The 19,657-nt window shown below is 49.8% G+C and overlaps 1 protein-coding gene across 1 annotated transcript; it reads right to left on the reverse strand.

Annotated features, from left to right (window-relative positions):
* Positions 1-560: 560 nt before the first annotated feature.
* Positions 561-19,390, reverse strand: RAD51D (RAD51 paralog D). Its single transcript, XM_029212502.1, has 10 exons — positions 19,219-19,390; positions 18,855-18,916; positions 18,540-18,658; positions 11,729-11,810; positions 11,352-11,486; positions 10,770-10,865; positions 7,521-7,611; positions 7,326-7,396; positions 4,796-4,960; positions 561-4,623 (listed from the first exon to the last, which is right to left on the reverse strand). The coding sequence occupies exons 1-10, from the start codon at positions 19,298-19,300 to the stop codon at positions 4,540-4,542; spliced, it is 987 nt and encodes a 328-aa protein (XP_029068335.1). The 5' UTR covers positions 19,301-19,390; the 3' UTR covers positions 561-4,539.
* Positions 19,391-19,657: the final 267 nt, after the last annotated feature.

A 19,657-nucleotide genomic window follows, 5' to 3' on the forward strand; every position in this document is an offset into this window, starting at 1 on the left:
GCCTGTGCTCCGCAACGGGAGAGGCCGCAGCAGTGAGAGGCCCGCGTACCGCAAAATATATATATATATATATATATATATATATATATATATATATACTGGAAACAGCTCACTAAAATCAGGAACAAGACAAGGAGGATGGCTATTGTTGCTTCTATTCAACTCAGCACCGGAAGTTAGTCTAGCCAGTGAAATAAGACAGGAAAACATGAGAGAAACATCTTTTTGAGGGTAAGCTTGGATGAATAATCTACCTAGCTCTAATTTAAACTCCAAGCATCACAGAGCCTTCTCCAATGCCCATCCCCAGCAGCTGGACAGTTTTAACTCTCCCCAGTGCAACTCCATGCCAATGCACAGTAAAACCTAGTTGGGATGTGCATCTAAATCCCTTACCTCCTGGGACGTCCCCCCACCCCCCACCCCCCTGCCCCGGTCCAGTGGTTAAGACTCCGCGCTTCAACTGCAGGGGGACGCGGGTTTGATCCCCGGTCGGGGAACTAAGATGCTGCATGCCGTGCCAAAAAATAAAATAAAATAAATCACTTACCTCCTGCTGGCTCCCATCTCAGGCACACACAGACCCTGTTGTTTTTCATTCAGCTTTATTTTCCCCCAAACCTCCGGTTCACCTTATTATCAACAATATCTCCTTTCTTTGAGTGTTTGTCATTCTCTCCTAACTTCCCTATGGGAAATCGGAAAGAGCTGAGAAAGTAGATCTCTGATCCAGCTTTTATGGTGAACAAAGATAAAAAGAGGTTGGGATGGGTAGCCTTGGTTGCTATCGGGGCAAAATACAAAGAAAAATTTAATTGAAACATTCACATAGTCACAGCCGAAGGCAGCATAAGGATGGAAAGAAGTAGGGTTTGGAATCAGACAGATTCAAGTTTGGATTCTGGTGCTGCTCACTTATTAGCTTTATGTCCATAACCTCACTGAACTCCCATTTACTGTCTAGAAGATGGAAGGCTTTCTGAAGGTCTAAACGAGATGGGGATAAAGGGCCTAAGCACATGTGAGCCTTGATACACTTGCCTCCTGGACTTTGGCAGATACTAGTGGTTGCCCACCCAACGTCCAACTCCTCCACGCACACTCCCTCCTTTCTAGTAGCATCCCCATTTTCTTTTTTTTTTTTAATAAATTTATTCATTTTTATTTTTGGCTGCATTGGGTCTTCATTGCTGTGCGCAGGCTTTCTCTAGTTGCAGCAAGCAGGGGCTACTCTTCGTTGCAGTGAGCAGGCTTCTCATTGCGGTGGCTTCTCTTGTCACGGAGCACGGGCTCTAGGCACACAGGCTCAGTAGTTGTGGCTCGTGGGCCCTAGAGCACAGGTTCAGTCGTTGTGGCGCACAGGCTTTGTTGCTCAGCGGCATGTGGGATCTTCCCGGATCAGGGCTCGAACCCGTGTCCCCTGCATTGGCAGGCAGATTCTTAACCACTGTGTCACCAGGGAAGCCCAGAATGACTGCTTTGATGAGAACGAGCTTAAAGACAAAACCAACACAAAAGGAGAGCAGAGCAGAAAGATGGAAATGTCCTACGCCACTTGATGAGCCGCCAAATGAGCCAACCTTGGACGTCGTGTTACTAGAGATAACAAATGTTATTGTTTAAGCCTCTTTCAGCCAGGTTTCATTACTTGCAGTGGACAGCAGCCACAGTGATACATGGACCTTGAGCCTGAGAGTCTTTGGGAGTTCACGTGCCTAACAAAAGCCATGAAGTGCTAGCACATACATAGTAGGGACTCAACATTAACGTTGTGTAATATCAGACCAACGACATACAACAGTCCTCTGTAGAAGGATAAGTAAAAAGACACTCTGGGGGGACCTCAATGACTAGATCATATGAAAAACATTCCTGCATTTCTCCTCTGCCATCTTTAAAATGCTTTAAACCCCACCCATTTGTATATCTAACAATTACCGAGCTCCCATACTGTGGAAAGAGCAAAAGAAAAATTAACGTGGGAGCCCTTCAAGGGGATCTTGGGCTCATGGGCAGACAATAAGACAAGTCTGAGTGGTACGGGAGGATTGTGATGTCTATCTAGACCCCAGCTGAGGCATAAAAAAGGGAGGATGTCTGGGTGGGTGTGCACCGACGCAGTCAGGGCTGGGCGGAGGCAGACACGTAAGCAAAGGGAACAAAAGGCACATGGGCAGGAGGGCCAGCCTGGCCCCAGGGTGGCTGGCCTGGAGCGGAGTGTGTGGGCTCAGCGTGAGGATGAGGTGAAGCCCCGGTCTGAGAGCAAGGCCAAGGAGGAAGCGAGCTGTGAGGGGCAAAGTCCTGCAGAAATGTCACGGGGTGGTCTGCAGCAGCAATGAATGGAGCGCCTTCCTGTGGCCAGAGAGGCTACCTCGGTGAGGCTCTGTGGCTGGAAGAAGTCCCCACTGAGGACAGAACTGTGCCAATTGGAAACTAAAGGCAACATGGACACAGAGTCCTGGCTGAGGAATCGAGAGTCCTGGGTTCCAGCCCCTGTTCTGCCACTGGGACTGTCATTTCTCCTCTTTGGGCCTCAGTTTCCTTCTCTGTTAAATGACAAGATGGGGCCTATGATCTTTACAGCCCTCTCAAACCACACTATTGTAGGGTCCTGAGTCAAGGACCAAGCACGCAACACCATATATGGGACATATGGAAGATCTGCCTGGGGCAGAGATGGTAACCAGCCTCCACCTTGAACGCCAGTTCCAACTGACTGCTTGTGGATACCTGGAGTGCTGTGTGGAGAAAAACTAAAACTGCAAAGGACTCTGAGCTCTGCCAAAAAGAATGCTTGATTGATTGGTGATGTCTGCGTGGGCTCAGGATGCCCAAATGGTACAAGTGACAGGGATGTGCCAGTCCCAGCTTAACGTTTTGTTTCCTACTACGGTTGCAATTATGCGCCAAACGCTCCTGGTGTAAGGATGCTGAAGATTCATTTCTCCTGTGAAAGCAGCAGCGCCAGGGTTCCTCCTCCAGTCTGCAGCTTACCGAGCCTGTCCTTACTCAGGCAGATACCCTCGGGCTGGTCTGCCACTTGTTCCCAGTCCTCCAGGCTTCTTGCTTTTATCCCTGCTGTGTTCATCCCCTCTAAATGTCTTGTCTTCGGGCTGTAACTCTGACCTCTCTTCCTGCAGCCAAGCAACTAATTACATGACAGGCTCTCAAACCGAGAAAGGCAACCTTCCTTTAAAAATTGTGGTCAGTGGGGCTTCCCTGGTGGCTCAGTGGTTGAGAGTCCGCCTGCCGATGCAGGGGACACGGGTTTGTGCCCTGGTCTGGGAAGATCCCACATGCCGCAGAGCGGCTAGGCCTGTGAGCCATGGCCGCTGAGCCTGCGCGTCCAGAGCCTGTGCTCTGCAACGGGAGAGGCCACAACAGTGAGAGGCCCACGTACCGCAAAAAAAAAAAAAAATTGTGGTCAGTGAACAATCCTGATCATTTCTCTCCTTTGTCTTTTATTTCCTCTTCCCTGGTGTCCTCCTCCCCGCCCAGCCAGAGTTATAGCTTGAAGAGGGATGGCCACAGTGCCCATAACAGACAGGGGGGTTATTTCATACACTAGGGCACTAGGCTGTGGTACAGCTGGCAGGAAGAGAGCGGTAATTATATTGCATGTTGGAGCCACTGGCAATGAATTTCTACATAAAGGACTAGATTTACCATGTATTATTTATGCCAGCATCAATTTTCCCAGCTGGCTCTACTTGCTGTGCAAATTCTCCTGTCTGTTTATGGGCAAGGCCATGGTTCAGCACCTCTGGTTACTCGACACTGTGGAGGGGCCCCACAGGGCACCACGCACGTTAAACAAGTGGCTGGATTCACGGGGACCAGGTCACATCTTCCCTTCCTGTTAAATTATATTCCTGGGACTGCAGTGAGCTCCCGGTCTCACCTGGTCATGGTGATGCATGCAGGTTTGTGAAACCAAATGGGCAAGAGGGAAAGAGGAATAACCATTCTTTGGGGCCTCACTAGGGGAAACTGAAAAACCACCTTCTGGGGGGAAAATGGATGGCTCTGGGGCTCAGAGAATTTCCTCTGTATGTTTTTAATATCAGGACCTAGATAAAGAAGAGTTTTGCACTTACAAGGTTAATTCCACCCAGTAACTCAAAGAGAGAGTTAAAAGAAAGGGAGCCCCATCTTACAGATGGAAAAACAGAGGCAAAGAAACAAAAAGAAGAAGAAGGGAAGCAAAGTCAAGCTAGAGGCCTCAGACTCGGCCATTGTGTTAGGATGGAGTGCAGTACGGCGATGCACAGGGTTATCTATCCAGGCACCAGCATGCCTCTTCAGAGATGCCCAAGACACTGAACTCGGCGCCTGCTGGAAACATACGTGGTAGACACAAGGGAGGAAAACCTGGTACCGGCATGAATTTCTGGGTCCTTCCACAGTAGCATCCTCTCTAGCCAGTAACACTGTGTTTCCAGAGAGAGGAGCTAAGGACTAAGATGTCTGCCCAGGCTGAGAGCTTCTATGCAGCCACCATTTCCCATGGTGGGAGGGTTTGTCCCAATCAACAGCAAGTCACATGTGATCTCCCTGTAATGTTGGGCTCTGCACTGGAGTCCCCCAGGTCCCAATGTCCACCATCTCCTGGAAACCTGTTGGCTGGAACAAGACAGGAGGGGAAGGTGAGTTTTTCAGTTGAGCAGCCCAAGTGGGTAGCCTCTTTGGCTGCTGGGTCTCAGTATCCAGAAGTTCCTCGATGAGGAACTATCTGTGGGCACAGAAGCCACCCTCAAGGGCCCAGATCCCTGGCTTTCCCCTGGGGCTGGCTCACCAGACGGGGAGATTTGGTCAGACATGCCATGCGCCAGCTGCCTGATGCTCCTGCACCTTGGCTGGTGTCCAGGAGAAGCCGGGTGCTGGGCACAAAGCTCCAGGAGCATCCTAGGGCAGGTTTGAGCTGCCCGCTGTCCCTGTCTCGGGTCATGTGATTGGTCACCTGCGGCAAAAAGAATCAAAGGCTTATAGATCTGTAATGCTGGTACAGAGGACATCTGCTCCTATTGGCTTCATTTTATAGATGGGAAAGCTGAGGCCTAGTACAAGGAAACAACTTCCCCAAGCTTCCATAATTTATCAACCGTCTGGAATCAGAACCCTGGACTCCTGACTTGTGCAGAGCTCTTGCCACTAAACCACAACGTCCCCGGCTTGATTCCAATAAAAGGTAACGGGGCATGTGTCTGGGAAAAGCAGTGCTGTCCGCTTAGGCCCACTACAACCCCAACGCAACAATCAGGCATCCTGAGACTACGTGCACCCACCCCTTTGTGTCAGGGTGTGCATCTGTGTGTATACGTGGGAGGGGTTTTGGAAGGCCGGTCAGCTCTACTCTGCCCAGGCTAGTCTCAGGTAAGCAACGCCAACCTCAGTGCATCCTCCTGAGGTTAACCCCTGCTCCCCACCCCACCCCTGGGCAGAGGTGTGGCTTGTTCATCATTGAATCCCTGCTGCCTAAGCCAGAGCCTGGCACACAGCAGGTGCTCACATACATCCTACAGTCTGGAGAGGGAGGCCTTGGGACCCAGTATAAGAACAGAAGAAGGGACTTCCCTGGCGGCGCAGCAGTTAGGAATCCGCCTGCCAATGCAGGGGGACATGGGTTCACTCCCTGGTCCGGGAAGATGCCACATGCCGCGGAGCAACTAAGCCCAAGCGCCACAACTACTGGGCCTGCGCTCTAGGGCCCATAGGCCACAACTACTGAGCCTGCGTGCTGCAACTACTGAAGCCCACGTGCCTAAAGCCCATGCTCCACAGCAAGAGAAGCCCACACACCACATAAAAGAGCAGCCCCTGCTTGCTGCAACTAGAGAAAGCTCACGCGCAGGAACGAAGACCCAACACAGCCAAAAAAAAAAAAAAGAACAAAAGAATAGAAGAACAAAGCCCCTTATGCTGCTGGTAGATGCACAAAAACTATAACCTTCCCGGCAACTTGGCAATGTCATATCTAGACATTTAAAAATATGTTTGTCCCTGACTCACTGATTATACTTTTAGGAGTCTGAGGAAACACGAGATATGTAAAGAGATTTAGGTATAAGGATGTTCACTGTAGTGTTTTTTCTGTTTTTTTTTTTAGATTTCAAAATTTCAACTGAATTTAATCTGCCTAACTCATAGCAAGGTGGCTACTTCAGGAGGAGTGATCATTTCAAGGATATTTCTCTCCATTCCAGGTTCACTGTAGTTTTAGTTAAAATAGAGAAGGGACTTCTTGGTGGTCCAGTGGTTAAGACTCTGCCCTTCCACTACAGGGGGTACAGGTTCGATTCCTGGTCAAGGAACTAAGATCCCACATGCCTCGTAGCACAGCCCAATAAATAAATAAATAAAATAAGATGGTGTAGTATAGTTGGCCCTTCGTATCTGCGGGTTCTGCATCCACAGATTCAACCAACTACAGCTCAAATCCAGTTGGTTGAATCCACGGATGCAGAACCCACGGATAGGGAAGGCAAACTGTATTTACTGCCTGGTCCTTTAGAAGAAAGGTTTCCTCACCCCTGTAACACAGGTATTAAACAAAATAATACATAGCTGCTAAAACTGGCATTCTTAAAGAATCTATTAAAAGACATGGGAAATGGTGGTGAGTGTGTTTTTTGTTTTTTAACAAGATTACAGTTTAGTTGGAAAGTTGGTTAAAAGTATATGTATATATGCAGAGAAAAAAGACTCTACGGAGGTATATAAAACTATTAATATGGTTTCTGTGGATGTGGAGATCGATTACAAATTTGACTCATATTTAACTATTTTTTACCCTCTTTTATAAGAAGCATGCAGACTTTTAAAAAACTACTCCATAAGCAGAAAAAGTTACTTTAAAAGCCAAAAGATCCCTTTCTATTAAGCTCTGGAAAAGGCAAAACTATTGGGACAGAAACCAGATCAGTGGTTGTCTGGGGCCGGAGGATCTTTCTGGGGTGACAGAAATATTCTGTATCTTGATTGCGGTGGGGTAACAAGGCTGGAGATGACTGTATCAAACTTCAAACAAGGAGGAGGTTACTCTGTATGAATTATACCTCAATAAACCTGACTTAAAGAAAGTAAAAAGAAAAACAAGACTGTCCCTGATCCCTTGGCTATTTAAGGTCCGATCCCCTCCCAGTCTGGTGCTCTAGATGACCCAGGGAAGTTGGGCTATGGTCCTTTCCCAAAGGGCCACTTTGGGGGTTCAGAAGCTGGTCTTTAAGGGAAATAAAGAACTGTAACTAGAAAGAACATCTCCCCACTTGGTGAAGCCCAGGGACCAGAGGTAAGGCAAGGATGGCTAGCCAAGTCCACTTCCTCACCAACAGTGCCACGCTGAGGTCCCGGGCCAGAGTCTTCAGCTCTCGGGCCAGCTGCATCATCAAGGCCAAGCCTGGGGAAGAAAAAGCAGAGAGGGTGGGCAGCAGGGCATCGGGGACCAGGCTGGCCGGAGACAGGACTCCAGAACCGGGAGGCAAGATCAAGACCCCAACCCTGGGCTCTGCCACACCACTCACCTTCCCTCTGCTGACCTCCCAGAAGTGGGGCGACCACCGCAGTGACCGAGTCCACAACCACCACCTTCAGAGTCCCTGAAGAACTGCTCACCTGTGGGGTTGATGGGAAGCAGGCACCATGAACCAGGTGGCCTCTAGGAGGCGACCACCACCAGACAAGCCTGCTCCTCTTCCAGAAACTGGTAAGAAATAACCTCCCCCACCCCAAATACAGCTGGGCATGTATGATGGAATTTCAGAAATGTCTTTTTTTTCCCACCCCCATTTGTATGTATAACAGATTTTACTGAAGAATTGGGTGGAAAGAGAGAGTTTAAATCACAGGACATCACAGATACCCTAAAATAATTAAATTTGAGAAATCCCTGCTCAGATCCTGTGGTCCCCTGGTCAGGAATTTTCTTAGTAGAATCTTTCTCCTTGTGGCCAGTCCCCCATCATCTTGTCAGGCTCTCTTTTCCCTCTCCTGCTTACGCCCCAAGTTCCTAACTTCCTTTGCTGAAGAGGTCAGCCTTCTCTTTACTTCAGTCTCTTTCCAGACTGTGCCTCTAGGGCCTAATCTTCCATATCTAAAAAGGTTCCAGGGGCTTCCTTCATGGTGCAGGGGTTAGGAATCTGCCTGCCGATGCAGGGGACATGGGTTTGAGCCCTGGTCCGGAAAAATCCCACATGCCACAGAGCAAATAAGCCCGTGTGCCACAACTACTGAGCCTGCGAGCCACAGCTACTGAGACCACGTGCCACAACTACTAAAGCCCACGTGCCTAGAGCCCGTTCTCCATGACAAGAGAAGCCACCGCAATGAGAAGCCTGTGCACCTCAATGAAGAGTAGCCCCCTCTCACCACAACTAGAGAAAGCCCATGCGCAGCAACAAAGACCCAACACAGCCAAAAAAAAAAAAAAGTTTCCAAATATAGACTATATAGACAGCCACCTGCTAAAACCAGGAAACTAGGAAACATCCTCCTAGTTTCTTGGACCTAAAATGTTTCTTGTCCTTGAAGCTTCCCTTCTCTTCTCCCTTATTCCTTATATCGAACCCATTTGCCAATTCTGTTTCCATAACTGGTTTTTTTCATCTCATGTTGGCCAAGTCCTGGATATTCAGCTTATCTTGTCTGTCTTTTGCATGTCTCCCCCTTCACATCCCAGTTATTGACTCTTGGCCAGTCACTGGCTGTCTAAGGGATGCTGGCAGAAAAGAGAGAGATCAGCTTAGCCCTTCCTTACTCTCTGGGAGAGCAGGTTGAAATCTCTGGCCAAAATGGGACAATAAGCCGTTTGCCGCTTGTAACAATGGGGTTATCAGGTATCTGTGGCAGACAGACCTCACGATCCCCACCTCTAGGTGTTTGAATCCTCTATGATCCCTTCCCCTTGACCCTGGGGGAGTCCCATGACTTGCTTTCTTACTAGTCAAATGTCAAAGGTGTTAGGATGTCACTCTTTTTTGGCCGCACTGCGTGGCTTGTGGGATCTTAGTCCCCGACCAGGGATTGAACCCAGGCCCTTGGAAGTGAAAGTGCAGAGTCCTAACCACTGGACCGCCAGGGAATTCCCTGGATGTCACTCTCTTGATTAGGCTACATTATATGGCAAAGGGAATGGGCTGCCACCCCGTGATTACATTATGTTATGTAAGATGGTGTGTTGCGTTTTGCTCTTACTCTTGTGTTGTCTTGAAAAAGCAAGTGGCTATGCTGTGAACTGCCTATGCAAAGGGCCACATGTCAGGAAGAGTGGGCAGCCTCAAAGAATTGAAGGTGGCTTCTGCCAGCAACCAGCTGCCAGCGAGGAACTGAAGCTTCTAGGAAATGAATTCTGCCAAAAACCTGAATGAACTTGTAAGTGGTTCTTCCTTAGTTGAGCCTCCAGATAAGAACACAGCCCAGCTGCCACCTTGACCACAGCCTAGAGAGACCCTAAGTAGGGCACCAGGCTAAGCTGTGCCCAGACTCCTGACCTACAGAAACTGTGAGGCAATAAACATGTGTTGTTTTAAGTCACTAAGTTTGTAGTAACTTGCTATGCAATAATAGAAATATATACGAGCTAACGGCCCTATAGTAAAAAATATCGTCTTTTGACCTGGGAATTGAGAGATTTGGGTTATAAGCTTTGTTCTTACCCTAAATATGCGGTGACTTTGGGCAACTGACTGAATGTCTCTGGCCCTCACTCTCCTCATCTCTAGAAACAAGAGGGTTGGATTAGGTCAGAACTACATGACTTCATGTCTCAACACATGGGGGTGTCATAGCCTGCTACGATTCCTATGGCAAGCATTTGTTCAACTATTGTATGTTCTAAAGTTTGTAAAAATGCTTTACTTTATATACAACCCTGGGTATGCCCATGGGAACATGTTATGCTTTGGGGTGAGAGATAAAGTTTAAGATGAATTAAACTACCCTCTGTAAGGTGTCTCCCAAATCTAAGAGTGTATAAATCAGTGCACCAAATCCTGTCTAAGCACCTATCAGGTGTAGCAGGGTACCAACCCAAATGCCATTCCAAACTCCTCTTCCTTGTTAACAGGACTCTGAATGTGTTCGAGTACTGGGAAGAAATCTCCTGACATCAGGGAAGGTGGGCCCAACCCCTGGTCTAGGAAAAACACATAGCTCAGTTTTGGTCAATTAGATGTAATGGGAACAGGGAAGCATACTGGGGGGTTCCAGAGGAAGATTTCTCTTCCCTTATAAAAGGGAAGAGGTACAGAAAAGAGGCATCTATCTCTCACTGACCTGAATATGGATGTAATATGGATGTGTGAAGACATGATGCTTTGAGCCATAGCAGCCACTTTGCAATCATGAGGGGGGAAGTGCAAGAGAACCAGGCACACCAACCTACAGCCCTGACATTATGGACTTGCCAACCTCCAGACTCATGTGAGATAATTAAAAGTCCTCAAGGTTCAAGTGTCTGTCAGATAGATTCTACTACTTGCCGCTGAAAGTAATCTTAATGGATCCAGCGTTGGAATGCAGAGATGAATATGACATGATCCTTGCACTCAAGGAAGGGGCTTACGGTTTACTGGGGAAGATGGGCATGTAAACGAGGAGGCACTCAGGAATGAATTAAGCATCCAGAAATCCCATCCTGGGAGCGGCAGACACAGCTAGAGTCACCAGATTGCACATCTGCGTTTCCAAGCAGAGTCTGTAGTAGGACACCTGCCCACATGCAGACAGCACTGGCCAGCTGGGAGGAGCAGGGAGGGGCGGAAGAGCAGGCTCACCTGCTGGGACACAGCGCCTCGCAGGTCCTGCAGCACATCCAACATCTGGAAGATGTCAAACGCACGCACCACCTGGATCCTCTGGAGAGCTCCCGCCTGAAGAGGTAGGAGATAGAAGGGAGAGCTTTGGAGAAGAGGAGAGGGGGTCGCGCAAGATGAAGAGGGATTTTGAAGCTGAGCAGGAAGAGGCACTTAGACAGAAGGACTCAGGTCCAGGATGGCAAATGGGCTTTGTCTGACGGGCCAGTTCTCACCAAGGTGGCTGTCTGGGTGCTGAGCTGCAAAGCCAAGTCAGAGCTCCGTGGGAAGGAGGGATAGGACTGATTAGTGTGTCTTCCGTGGGCAAGAAATGGGAGAGAAACACAGATACTGGGTGTATGGCAGCCCTGAACTAGGGTATGGCAGGGGTGGGATGATGTCATAATGGGGAGGCTTGCAGAACAGAAAGTATTAGTAGAAGAGCAAGTTTCAAAGCCAGAAGTATCTATTCACAAAAATGACCAAAATTCTTGCCACATTGGATAACGGGGTCTTACTTACGGTGTCGGAACCTCAAAGGAACCCAACCCTCCTGCTCTTTACCTGCTCCTCCTCCTCTGGGGTTCTGGCCTGAAGTAGCTGGAGAATGCGGGAAGCTGTGAGCCCTCCAGTGGAATCGATGTATAGGACGTTCTGCTGCAGGCCATGGGCCACGTTTGCAGCCACATGAAGACATACCTGAGTACAGATGAGGCACTGGGTGAACTTGAGCCCTCAAAGAGGGCCCAGCATGGGTGCTCCCACCAAATCTTGTCCAGATCCCAGAGACACGAATGGGCCCAGCCCAAGCCTCACTCCTCACCACCCATCTTCTCTCTTCCGATCTCTGAATCACAAGCACACTGGCAGAAGCTTCCCCAGGGATCCAGGGCTATGCACCCACCTCCCCCAGCCGTCCTGGCTGCTGGACGCACGTGTACCTGGGTTTTGCCGCTACCTGGGCCTCCTACGATTTCAGTCACTTCTCCAGTATAGAGACCAGCATCCAGCAGTTTGTCCAGGCTGATGGCAGAAGAGAAGGCAAGAGAATCAACTGAGGGGATTCGAGGGAAGGGAGGGGAGTAGGAACCAGGAAAAAAAGCAAGACATCCCTTCCAAGCACTGTTCTGTCCAGAGACACTCTAACATCTCTGGCCAGGAGGCTTCTCCTGGTAGAGTTTCCTTTGGGGAAAGCCGGCACGGCTAAATGTTCCTCCTCTGGCCCCTCATCCTTTCACTCTCAGCTTACAGATCACTCTGGGTGATCACTTCTCCACAGAGGTCTCTTTGCCACCCCATCCAATGGTCCTCTCATTCTCCATCTCAGCCCCTTCTGGGTTTCCTTGATAGCATTTCCCATAATTTGTCATTTTCTAAAACTTTGAAATAATTATAGATTCACAGGAAGTTGCAAAAAACAATGTACAGGGAGGTCCCATGTACCCTTTACCTAGTTCCCCCTAATGGTAGCATCTTTCACTATAAGATGTATTGTACTACACTATAACATCGCAAATTGACACTGGTGCAATCCACAGAGCTTATTCAGATTCACCACCATTATTTCCGTGTGTGTCTGTGTGGATAAGTCTATGCCATTTCATCACATGCATGGGTTTATGTAACCACCACAATCAAGATACAGAACATTTCCATTGCTGCAAGGCTCCCTTGTGCCACCCTTTTATAGCCACTCCCCTTCCATCCACCCCTAATCCCTAGCCCCTGGCAACCGATTAATCTGTTCTCCATCTCTATTGTTATGTTATTTCAAGAATATTATGTACACAGAATCACACAATATGTAACCTTTGTGATTGGCTTTTCTCACTCAGCATCATTCCCTCGAGATCCAAGTTGTCACATGTATCGATAGTTTGTTCTTTTTTACTGCAGAGTAGTATTCCATGGTATGGATGGACCAAGTTTGTTTAACCATTCACCTATTGAAGGACATTTTAGCTGTTTCCAGTTGGAGGAAATTATGAATAAAACGGCTATGAACATTTGCATACAGGTTTTTCTGTAAACTTAAGTTTTTATTTCTCTGGAATAGATGCCCCAGAATACAACTGTTGGGTTGTACGGTAAGTGCATATTAATTTCACAAGAAACTACTAACTTGTTTTCCAGAGTGCCTATGCTGTTTTACTTTCCCACCAGCAATGTATGAGGTAATCCAGTTTCTCCACACCCTACTAGCATTTGGAGTTATCACCATCCTTTTTTTGTGTGTGTGTGGTACGTGGGCCTCTCACTGTTGTGGCCTCTCCCATTGCGGAGCACAGGCTCCGGACGCGCAGGCTCAGCGGCCGTGGCTCACGGGCCCAGCCGCTCCGCGACATGTGGGATCTTCCCGGACTGGGGCACGAACCCGTGTCCCCTGCATCGGCAGGCGGACTCTCAACCACTGCGCCACCAGGGAAGCCCTGTTTTCCCCATTCTATCGCTTGTCTTTTCATCCTCTTGCAGAGCAAAAGTTTTTGGCCCAGAGCACCCTGGGGCAAGGACTGGGCCTTGTTCACCCCAGAACTGGCACAGTGGCTGAAACACAGGAGATGCACAATAAATGTTTCCAGAGAAATGAGTGATAGAAGGTTCCTATGTTATCAACACTCTGGCTGTGGAAGCCTTGAGATAAATTCAAGTCATGGCCAATCCTAATCCAGTTTCTGTCCCTAAACCACCAGGAAACAGGTCACTACCCACACCCCATATCCTGCCCAACCAAGAGAGCAGACAGCAGAAGCAAGAAGAACTACAATCCTGCAGCCTGTGGAACAAAAACCACATTCACAGAAAGATAGACAAGATGAAAAGGCAGAGGGCTATGTAACAGATGAAGGAACAAGATAAAACCCCAGAAAAACAACTATATGAAGTGGAGATAGGCAACCTTCCAGAAAAAAGAATTCAGAATAATGATAGTGAAGATGATCCAGGACCTCGGAAAAAGAATGGAGGCAAAGATCGAGAAGACGCAAGAAATGTTTAACGAAGACCTAGAAGAATTAAAGAACAAACAAACAGATGAACAATACAATAACTGAAATGAAAACTACACTAGAAGGAATCAATAGCAGAATAACTGAGGCAGAAGAACGGATAAGTGACCTGGAAGACAGAATGGTGGAATTCACTGCTGCGGAACAGAATAAAGAAAAAAGAATGAAAAGAAATGAAGACAGCCCAAGAGACCTCTGGGACAACATTAAACGCAACAACATTTGCATTATAGGGGTCCCAGAAGGAGAAGAGAGAGAGAAAGGACCCGAGAAAATATCTGAAGAGATTATAGTCGAAAACTTTCCTAACATGGGAAAGGAAATAGCCACCCAAGTCCAGGAAGCGCAGCGAGTCCCATACAGGATAAACCCAAGGAGAAACACGCTGAGACATATCGTAATCAAATTGGCAAAAATTAAAGACAAAGAAAAATTATTGAAAGCAGCAAGGGAAAAACGACACATCCCGCCCAACCTATGGGCTGAAATTTCACCTCCTTCTCATCACAGCCTATACTAACACCTCCATGTCCTGGCCACATGCAACCCTGTCCCAACCCTGTAATCACCCATGGGCTCCAGCCCTTTGTGATGGTCCTTGAAGACGTCCCATGACCCCTCTGTATACGCCAAGCAGCACTTAAGCACCCCATCTCTTTCAATTCCAAGGCCCCCATGATTATAACCACAGGGCCCTGCTGGTCAAAACGCTCTGGTTACCACTCTGGCCCTGCGGCTTCTTGGGATAACTGTGCTCACCTTGTCTCTGTGTAATAAGCACCTTGTTAAAGAGCATCCAGCCTCTGCCACTGCTGGATCCCGTTCCTCCCACTGAGATCAGAGAACCCCCAGTCCCATTATAGCAGTGGTTCTCCCAGTGTGGTCCCCAGACCTGCAGCATCAGCATCACCTGGGAATTGATTAGAAATGCAAATTCTCAGGCCCCACCCCAGACCTACTGAATCAGAAACTCTTAGGGCGAGGACCACATCTGAGTCTCAACAAGGATACATGTTGAAATCTGAACACCATTAGGCTGGACTAGTGTTTCCCAGTCCTGCCTGCATGTTAAAATAACCACGGGAGTTTTAAAAAAAGAGACCTGTATCAGTGATTCCCAAACTTGTCTGCACACTGGAGTCACCTGGGAACTTCAAAAAACACTGATGCTTGTGTTCCAGCCCCGGAGAATGTGATTCAATTGGTGTGTGTGTTTGGGGGCGCAGAATAGGGCTTTGGAATTTAAAAAAAAAAATTCCCAGGTAATTCTACCGGGCAGAAAAGTTTGGGAACCACTGGCCTAGAGCAATGAAGTCAGAATTTCTAAAGGTGAGACCCAGGCATGAATATTTCTTAAGCTTCCCAAATGATTCTAACATGCAGCCTGGGTGAAACCACTGGTCTTAACTCTCCAGTCAAGAATCAACCCTGGGACTTCCCTGGTGGTGCAGTGGTTGAGAATCCGCCTGCCAATGCAGCGGACACGGGTTCGAGCCCTGGTCCGGGAAGATCCCACATGCCATGGAGCAACCAAGCCTGTGTACCACAACTACTGAGCCTGTGCTCTAGAGCCTGCGAGCCACAACTACTGAGCCCACGTGCCACAACTACTGAAGCCTGCACGCCTAGAGCCTGTGCTTTGCAACAAGAGAAGCCACCGCAATGAGAAGCCTGCACACTGCAATGAAGAGTAGCCCCTGCTCGCCGCAACTAGAGAAAGCCCATGCGCAGCAACGAAGACCCAATGCAGGCACAAATAAATAAATAAATAAATAAAAGAATCAACCTCATTCTTGGCTGTGAGGATCAGTCTCCATAAGGAATTCCCAGATCCACCTCCCAGCAGACTTCTCGCCTGTTTCCATTCCATGTCTCCTGATGCACCTCCCTACCAATCATCTCTGCTCATCAACATGGACAGACCACCCCTCTTCCTCCGCCTGCCTTGTGGAGCAGAAGTACAACTGGGTCTTACCACATGTTTTGAACACAAATGATTTCTGGGATTTATCCTCCACCTTTCCCTCTGAACTGGCTTTTAGTCATTCTTTCAGCCATTCATTCAAACATCGCCTGTATGTGTCACATTTCCTGAAGGCCTTTTTCTAAAACGAGGAAGAGGCAGAGATGAACAAGACACAGCTCTGGCCTTCAGGGAACCACCCATCTCCCCAGATAGTATGGCTTCTTCCAAGGCACGCTACGTGCTTTCTTGCCCTCGTAAAGATCCACGGTGCCCGCCAGCATTACAAGCTGTGAGAAAGCCTACAGCAGGGAAACCTGCTTCATTTAGGTTAACCAGCATTTCCCGAGTTGTTGACTACAGAACTCCCCTCCCCTCCCGTGTTAAAGTTACATCCATCAAGTGTCCAAAGAACACTGTGAGGATGGCTAGAAACCTACTGGGTCATCTTTGATTCTTCACATCTATATTCCCCCTGGCAGGAAGGCTTATCACATTTCTTCAGCGTGCCTCCTGCCATACCCTGCCCTACATCGGCTCACACACCCTCCCCTGCCATATCCTCCTGGGCCTCTCTCCTGCCAGGCTCCCCAGCCCCATCCACCCTGCCCACCTCCACCCTATGCCTGTAACTCTACTTTCACAATACAGCCTCCCGCCTGGAGGAGGCAATAGGGCAGATGCGTTAGAGGTGGGTTCTTATGCTTAGGAGCCTGACAGGTGTGACGTCAAGGGTCTGGTCTGCCACTTACTAGCTGAGGTATCTTTTTTTTTTTGGGCCTCACCATACAACTTGCAGGATCTTGGTTCCCTAACCAGGGATCAAACCTGTGCCCCCTGCAGTGGAAGTGCAGAGTCCTAACCACTGGACCCCCAGGGAATTCCCTAGCTGTGGGATCTTGAGCAAGTCACTTAACCTGAGTCCCAGTTTCTTCATCTACAGGATGATGATTTTCATTGCAACGCGCTCATTGTGATTGTGAAGATAAATGAAACGACATACCTGGAGTAACGGTGCCGGAATACTCAGAGAAGGCCCATCCGTTCCTCACTGCCCAAGGCCCGCCTCCTGCATAGAGCCTTCCTGAATCTCTCTGATCCCCCCTGCAGTGACTCACCGTGGCTGCCATCTTGCCAGTTTATCACCTGACTGCTTCCTCTGTATAATGCTGGTTTTATAAGCTCCCAAAGGCCAAGGCTGCTCCTTGTTAATCACCCCCTCATTTTTCTTTTTTTTTTTGCCACACCATGCAGCTTGCGGGATCTTAGCTCCCCAACCAGGGATCAAACCCGGGCCCCTGGCAGTGAGAGCCAGGGAATTTCCAATCACCCCCTCCTTATGCTGCCTCCCCGCATGCTCACACCTCTCTCTTGTGTTTACCTGCTTTCTCTACCCAATGGGTTAAGTGCCTCGCCTCACCCGTACCGGTGTCATCTGCACTTACCTGGAACCCGTAGGCACTCGGCCAGTTCTTGATGAATGACAGAACTGAACCCCAGCCCGGGGAAAACAAGCACTGTGCTCTATGAACCTTGCCAAGAGAATGTGTTATGGAAACAGGGAGGGCCAAACCAATCCAAAGACCTTTGTGGTTTCAGAGTTCTTTATCAAATTCTGCACAAACAGGCCAAGAATGAGGTCAGACTTCCTTGTCCAGAAGCTGCCTGTTTTCTTCCAACTCTTTCTCTCTCCGCACAACACGGCAGAAGATAAACTACTCTCATTCCCTCCTGCTGCAGAGTACGGGGAATGAACCAAGTTCTGGATCAAGTGCCCCAGGGCTGGAGCCCCACCTCTGCCCCTTACTCCTCTTGGGCTAAACTCAAGCGGGGTTAATAATCACTAACTTGGGCTTCCCTGGTGGCGCAGTGGTTAAGATTCCGCCTGCCAATGCAGGGGACACAGGTTTGAGCCCTGGTCCGGGAAGATCCCACATGCCGTGGAGCAACTAAGCCCATGCGCCACAACTACTGAGCCTGCACTCTACAGCCCACGAGCCACAACTACTGAGCCCACATGCCACAATTACTGAAGCCCGCGCGCCTAGAGCCTGTGCTCTGCAACAAGAGAAGCCACCGCAATGAGAAGCCCGCGCACCGTAACAAAGAGTAGCGCCCACTCTCCACAACTAGAGAAAGCCCACACCCAGCAAGGAAGGCCCAACACAGCCAAAAATAAATAAATTTTAAAAAAAAGAAAAAAAAAATCACTAACTCACAGGGTCACTGAAGAGATTATACAACCTATTATATAACCTACTATGTGTCAGTGGCTGGTATGTAGTAGGCACTCAGTCAATGTTAGTCCTGCCATGCTCTCTCTTGCCCCATCCATAAGGGAAAGAGGGGGTAGGGGCAGAGAAGAGTTGCTCTGATCTGCTAAATAATAATGAAATACTGACATCTTGTGTTATAGGACAGTGGTTCTCAACCAGCGGTAATTTTGCCACCCTGGGGTGGGGTGGGGGGTCATTTGGTCACAGCTGGAGACATTTTTGATTGTCAGACATGGGAAGGGAGGTGCTACCTGGCTTCTAGTGGCTAGAGGCCAGGGATGCTGCCAAACATCCTACTATAAGTGCAGGACAGCCCCCCCCCCAAATAATTCTGCATCCCCAAAAGTTAGGAGTTGGAGAGACCCTGTTATAGCTTAAGAGAACTCAAAGTCCTGAACATCTTCACCACTGTTTGAAAAAGCCTGCTCTCCCTAGACACAAATATCAAAAGCCCGCCTCTCACCTTTTCCCCCAAGTACCCACACAAACCTTGCAATGCCGCACAAACCTTGCAATGCCGGTGGACAGGATGGCAGTGGAGGTCTTCAGCTCCTCGTAGAGATCAGCGCCATTGAAGGGGAAAGCTGAGAGCTGAGCCAGCAGCACCCGCCTCAGGGCAACCAGGGCCTGCGGAAGGGGCGGGGAAACTCAGGAGAGGGCCGGGGCGCTCCGACCCGAAGCAGCCCAGAGTACTGGGCAGTGACCCGCCAACGGAGGAGGCCCCCAGGGTCTCATACGGCCCCCTTATCAATCTCTGGGAACCCTCTGCTCAGGGATGGGCATTTAGAGACATCCAGGTTTGGAGCGGAGATTGTCAGCTCACCTTATAAGACAAGCCACATTTCTGGGCTACTTCCTCCAGGTCTGCTGAAACCAGGTCCACCACTGAAAACAAAACACGTGGGGTTGGTGGGCAGGAAGGGAGGCTCGGGGGCCTCGCTCACTTGACTTTTCCTCGCCTAAGTCGACTAGCTGAGCCGCAGGACCTGGCGTGGTGCCTGGCACACAGTGGGGGTTCTACCCTTCCTGGGGCGTGGCTAGCTCGCTCCCACCTTCCCGGGCTCTCAAGGAGGCTGTGGGCGGAGGAGGGGGGGAGAGGCCCCCCACTCCCGGGGGTGCCAGGGCCGGGGCCGGCCTCCGCGCTGGGCCCGGCCGCGTGGCCCGCAATGGCGCACGCCTGCGATCACCTGTCTTGATCCCGCGGCTCCGCAGAAGCTGGGCCATGTCCTGGGTGAGACCCGGGCACAGTCCGGCCCGGAGCACGCCCATGTTCCCTGGGGGCCCGGGGCCACTCGTCCCGGGGACATCCGTGGGGCCCTTTCTGGACCAGCGCGGGAGGCGGGAGGGAGGCGGGAGGCGGAGGCGGCGCGGAGGGTGCAGAGCCTGCGGGGACGCCGGCACCCTCCCTCCCGGACCGCGCCACAGCTTCCGGCTTCCAGGCTCCGGGGCCCGGCCTGCGGCGCCACCTGCTGGCCACGGGCCGGATGCGCGAGCCGGGCGGTTGGGGCGGAGACTGCGCGGGCGGCACGGAGCTGGCTCCCCTGCGCCGAGGCCACCGCGCCCAGATCTGCCACCCTGCGCCCGCATGCGTCTCTGCCTTCTACCCGATCTCGCCTCCTTGCAGAC

Source organism: Monodon monoceros, unplaced genomic scaffold, assembly GCF_005190385.1.
Source record: "Monodon monoceros isolate NGI ecotype Baffin Bay Population unplaced genomic scaffold, NGI_Narwhal_1 Super_Scaffold_9, whole genome shotgun sequence".
Classification (NCBI taxonomy): Eukaryota; Metazoa; Chordata; class Mammalia; order Artiodactyla; family Monodontidae; genus Monodon; species Monodon monoceros.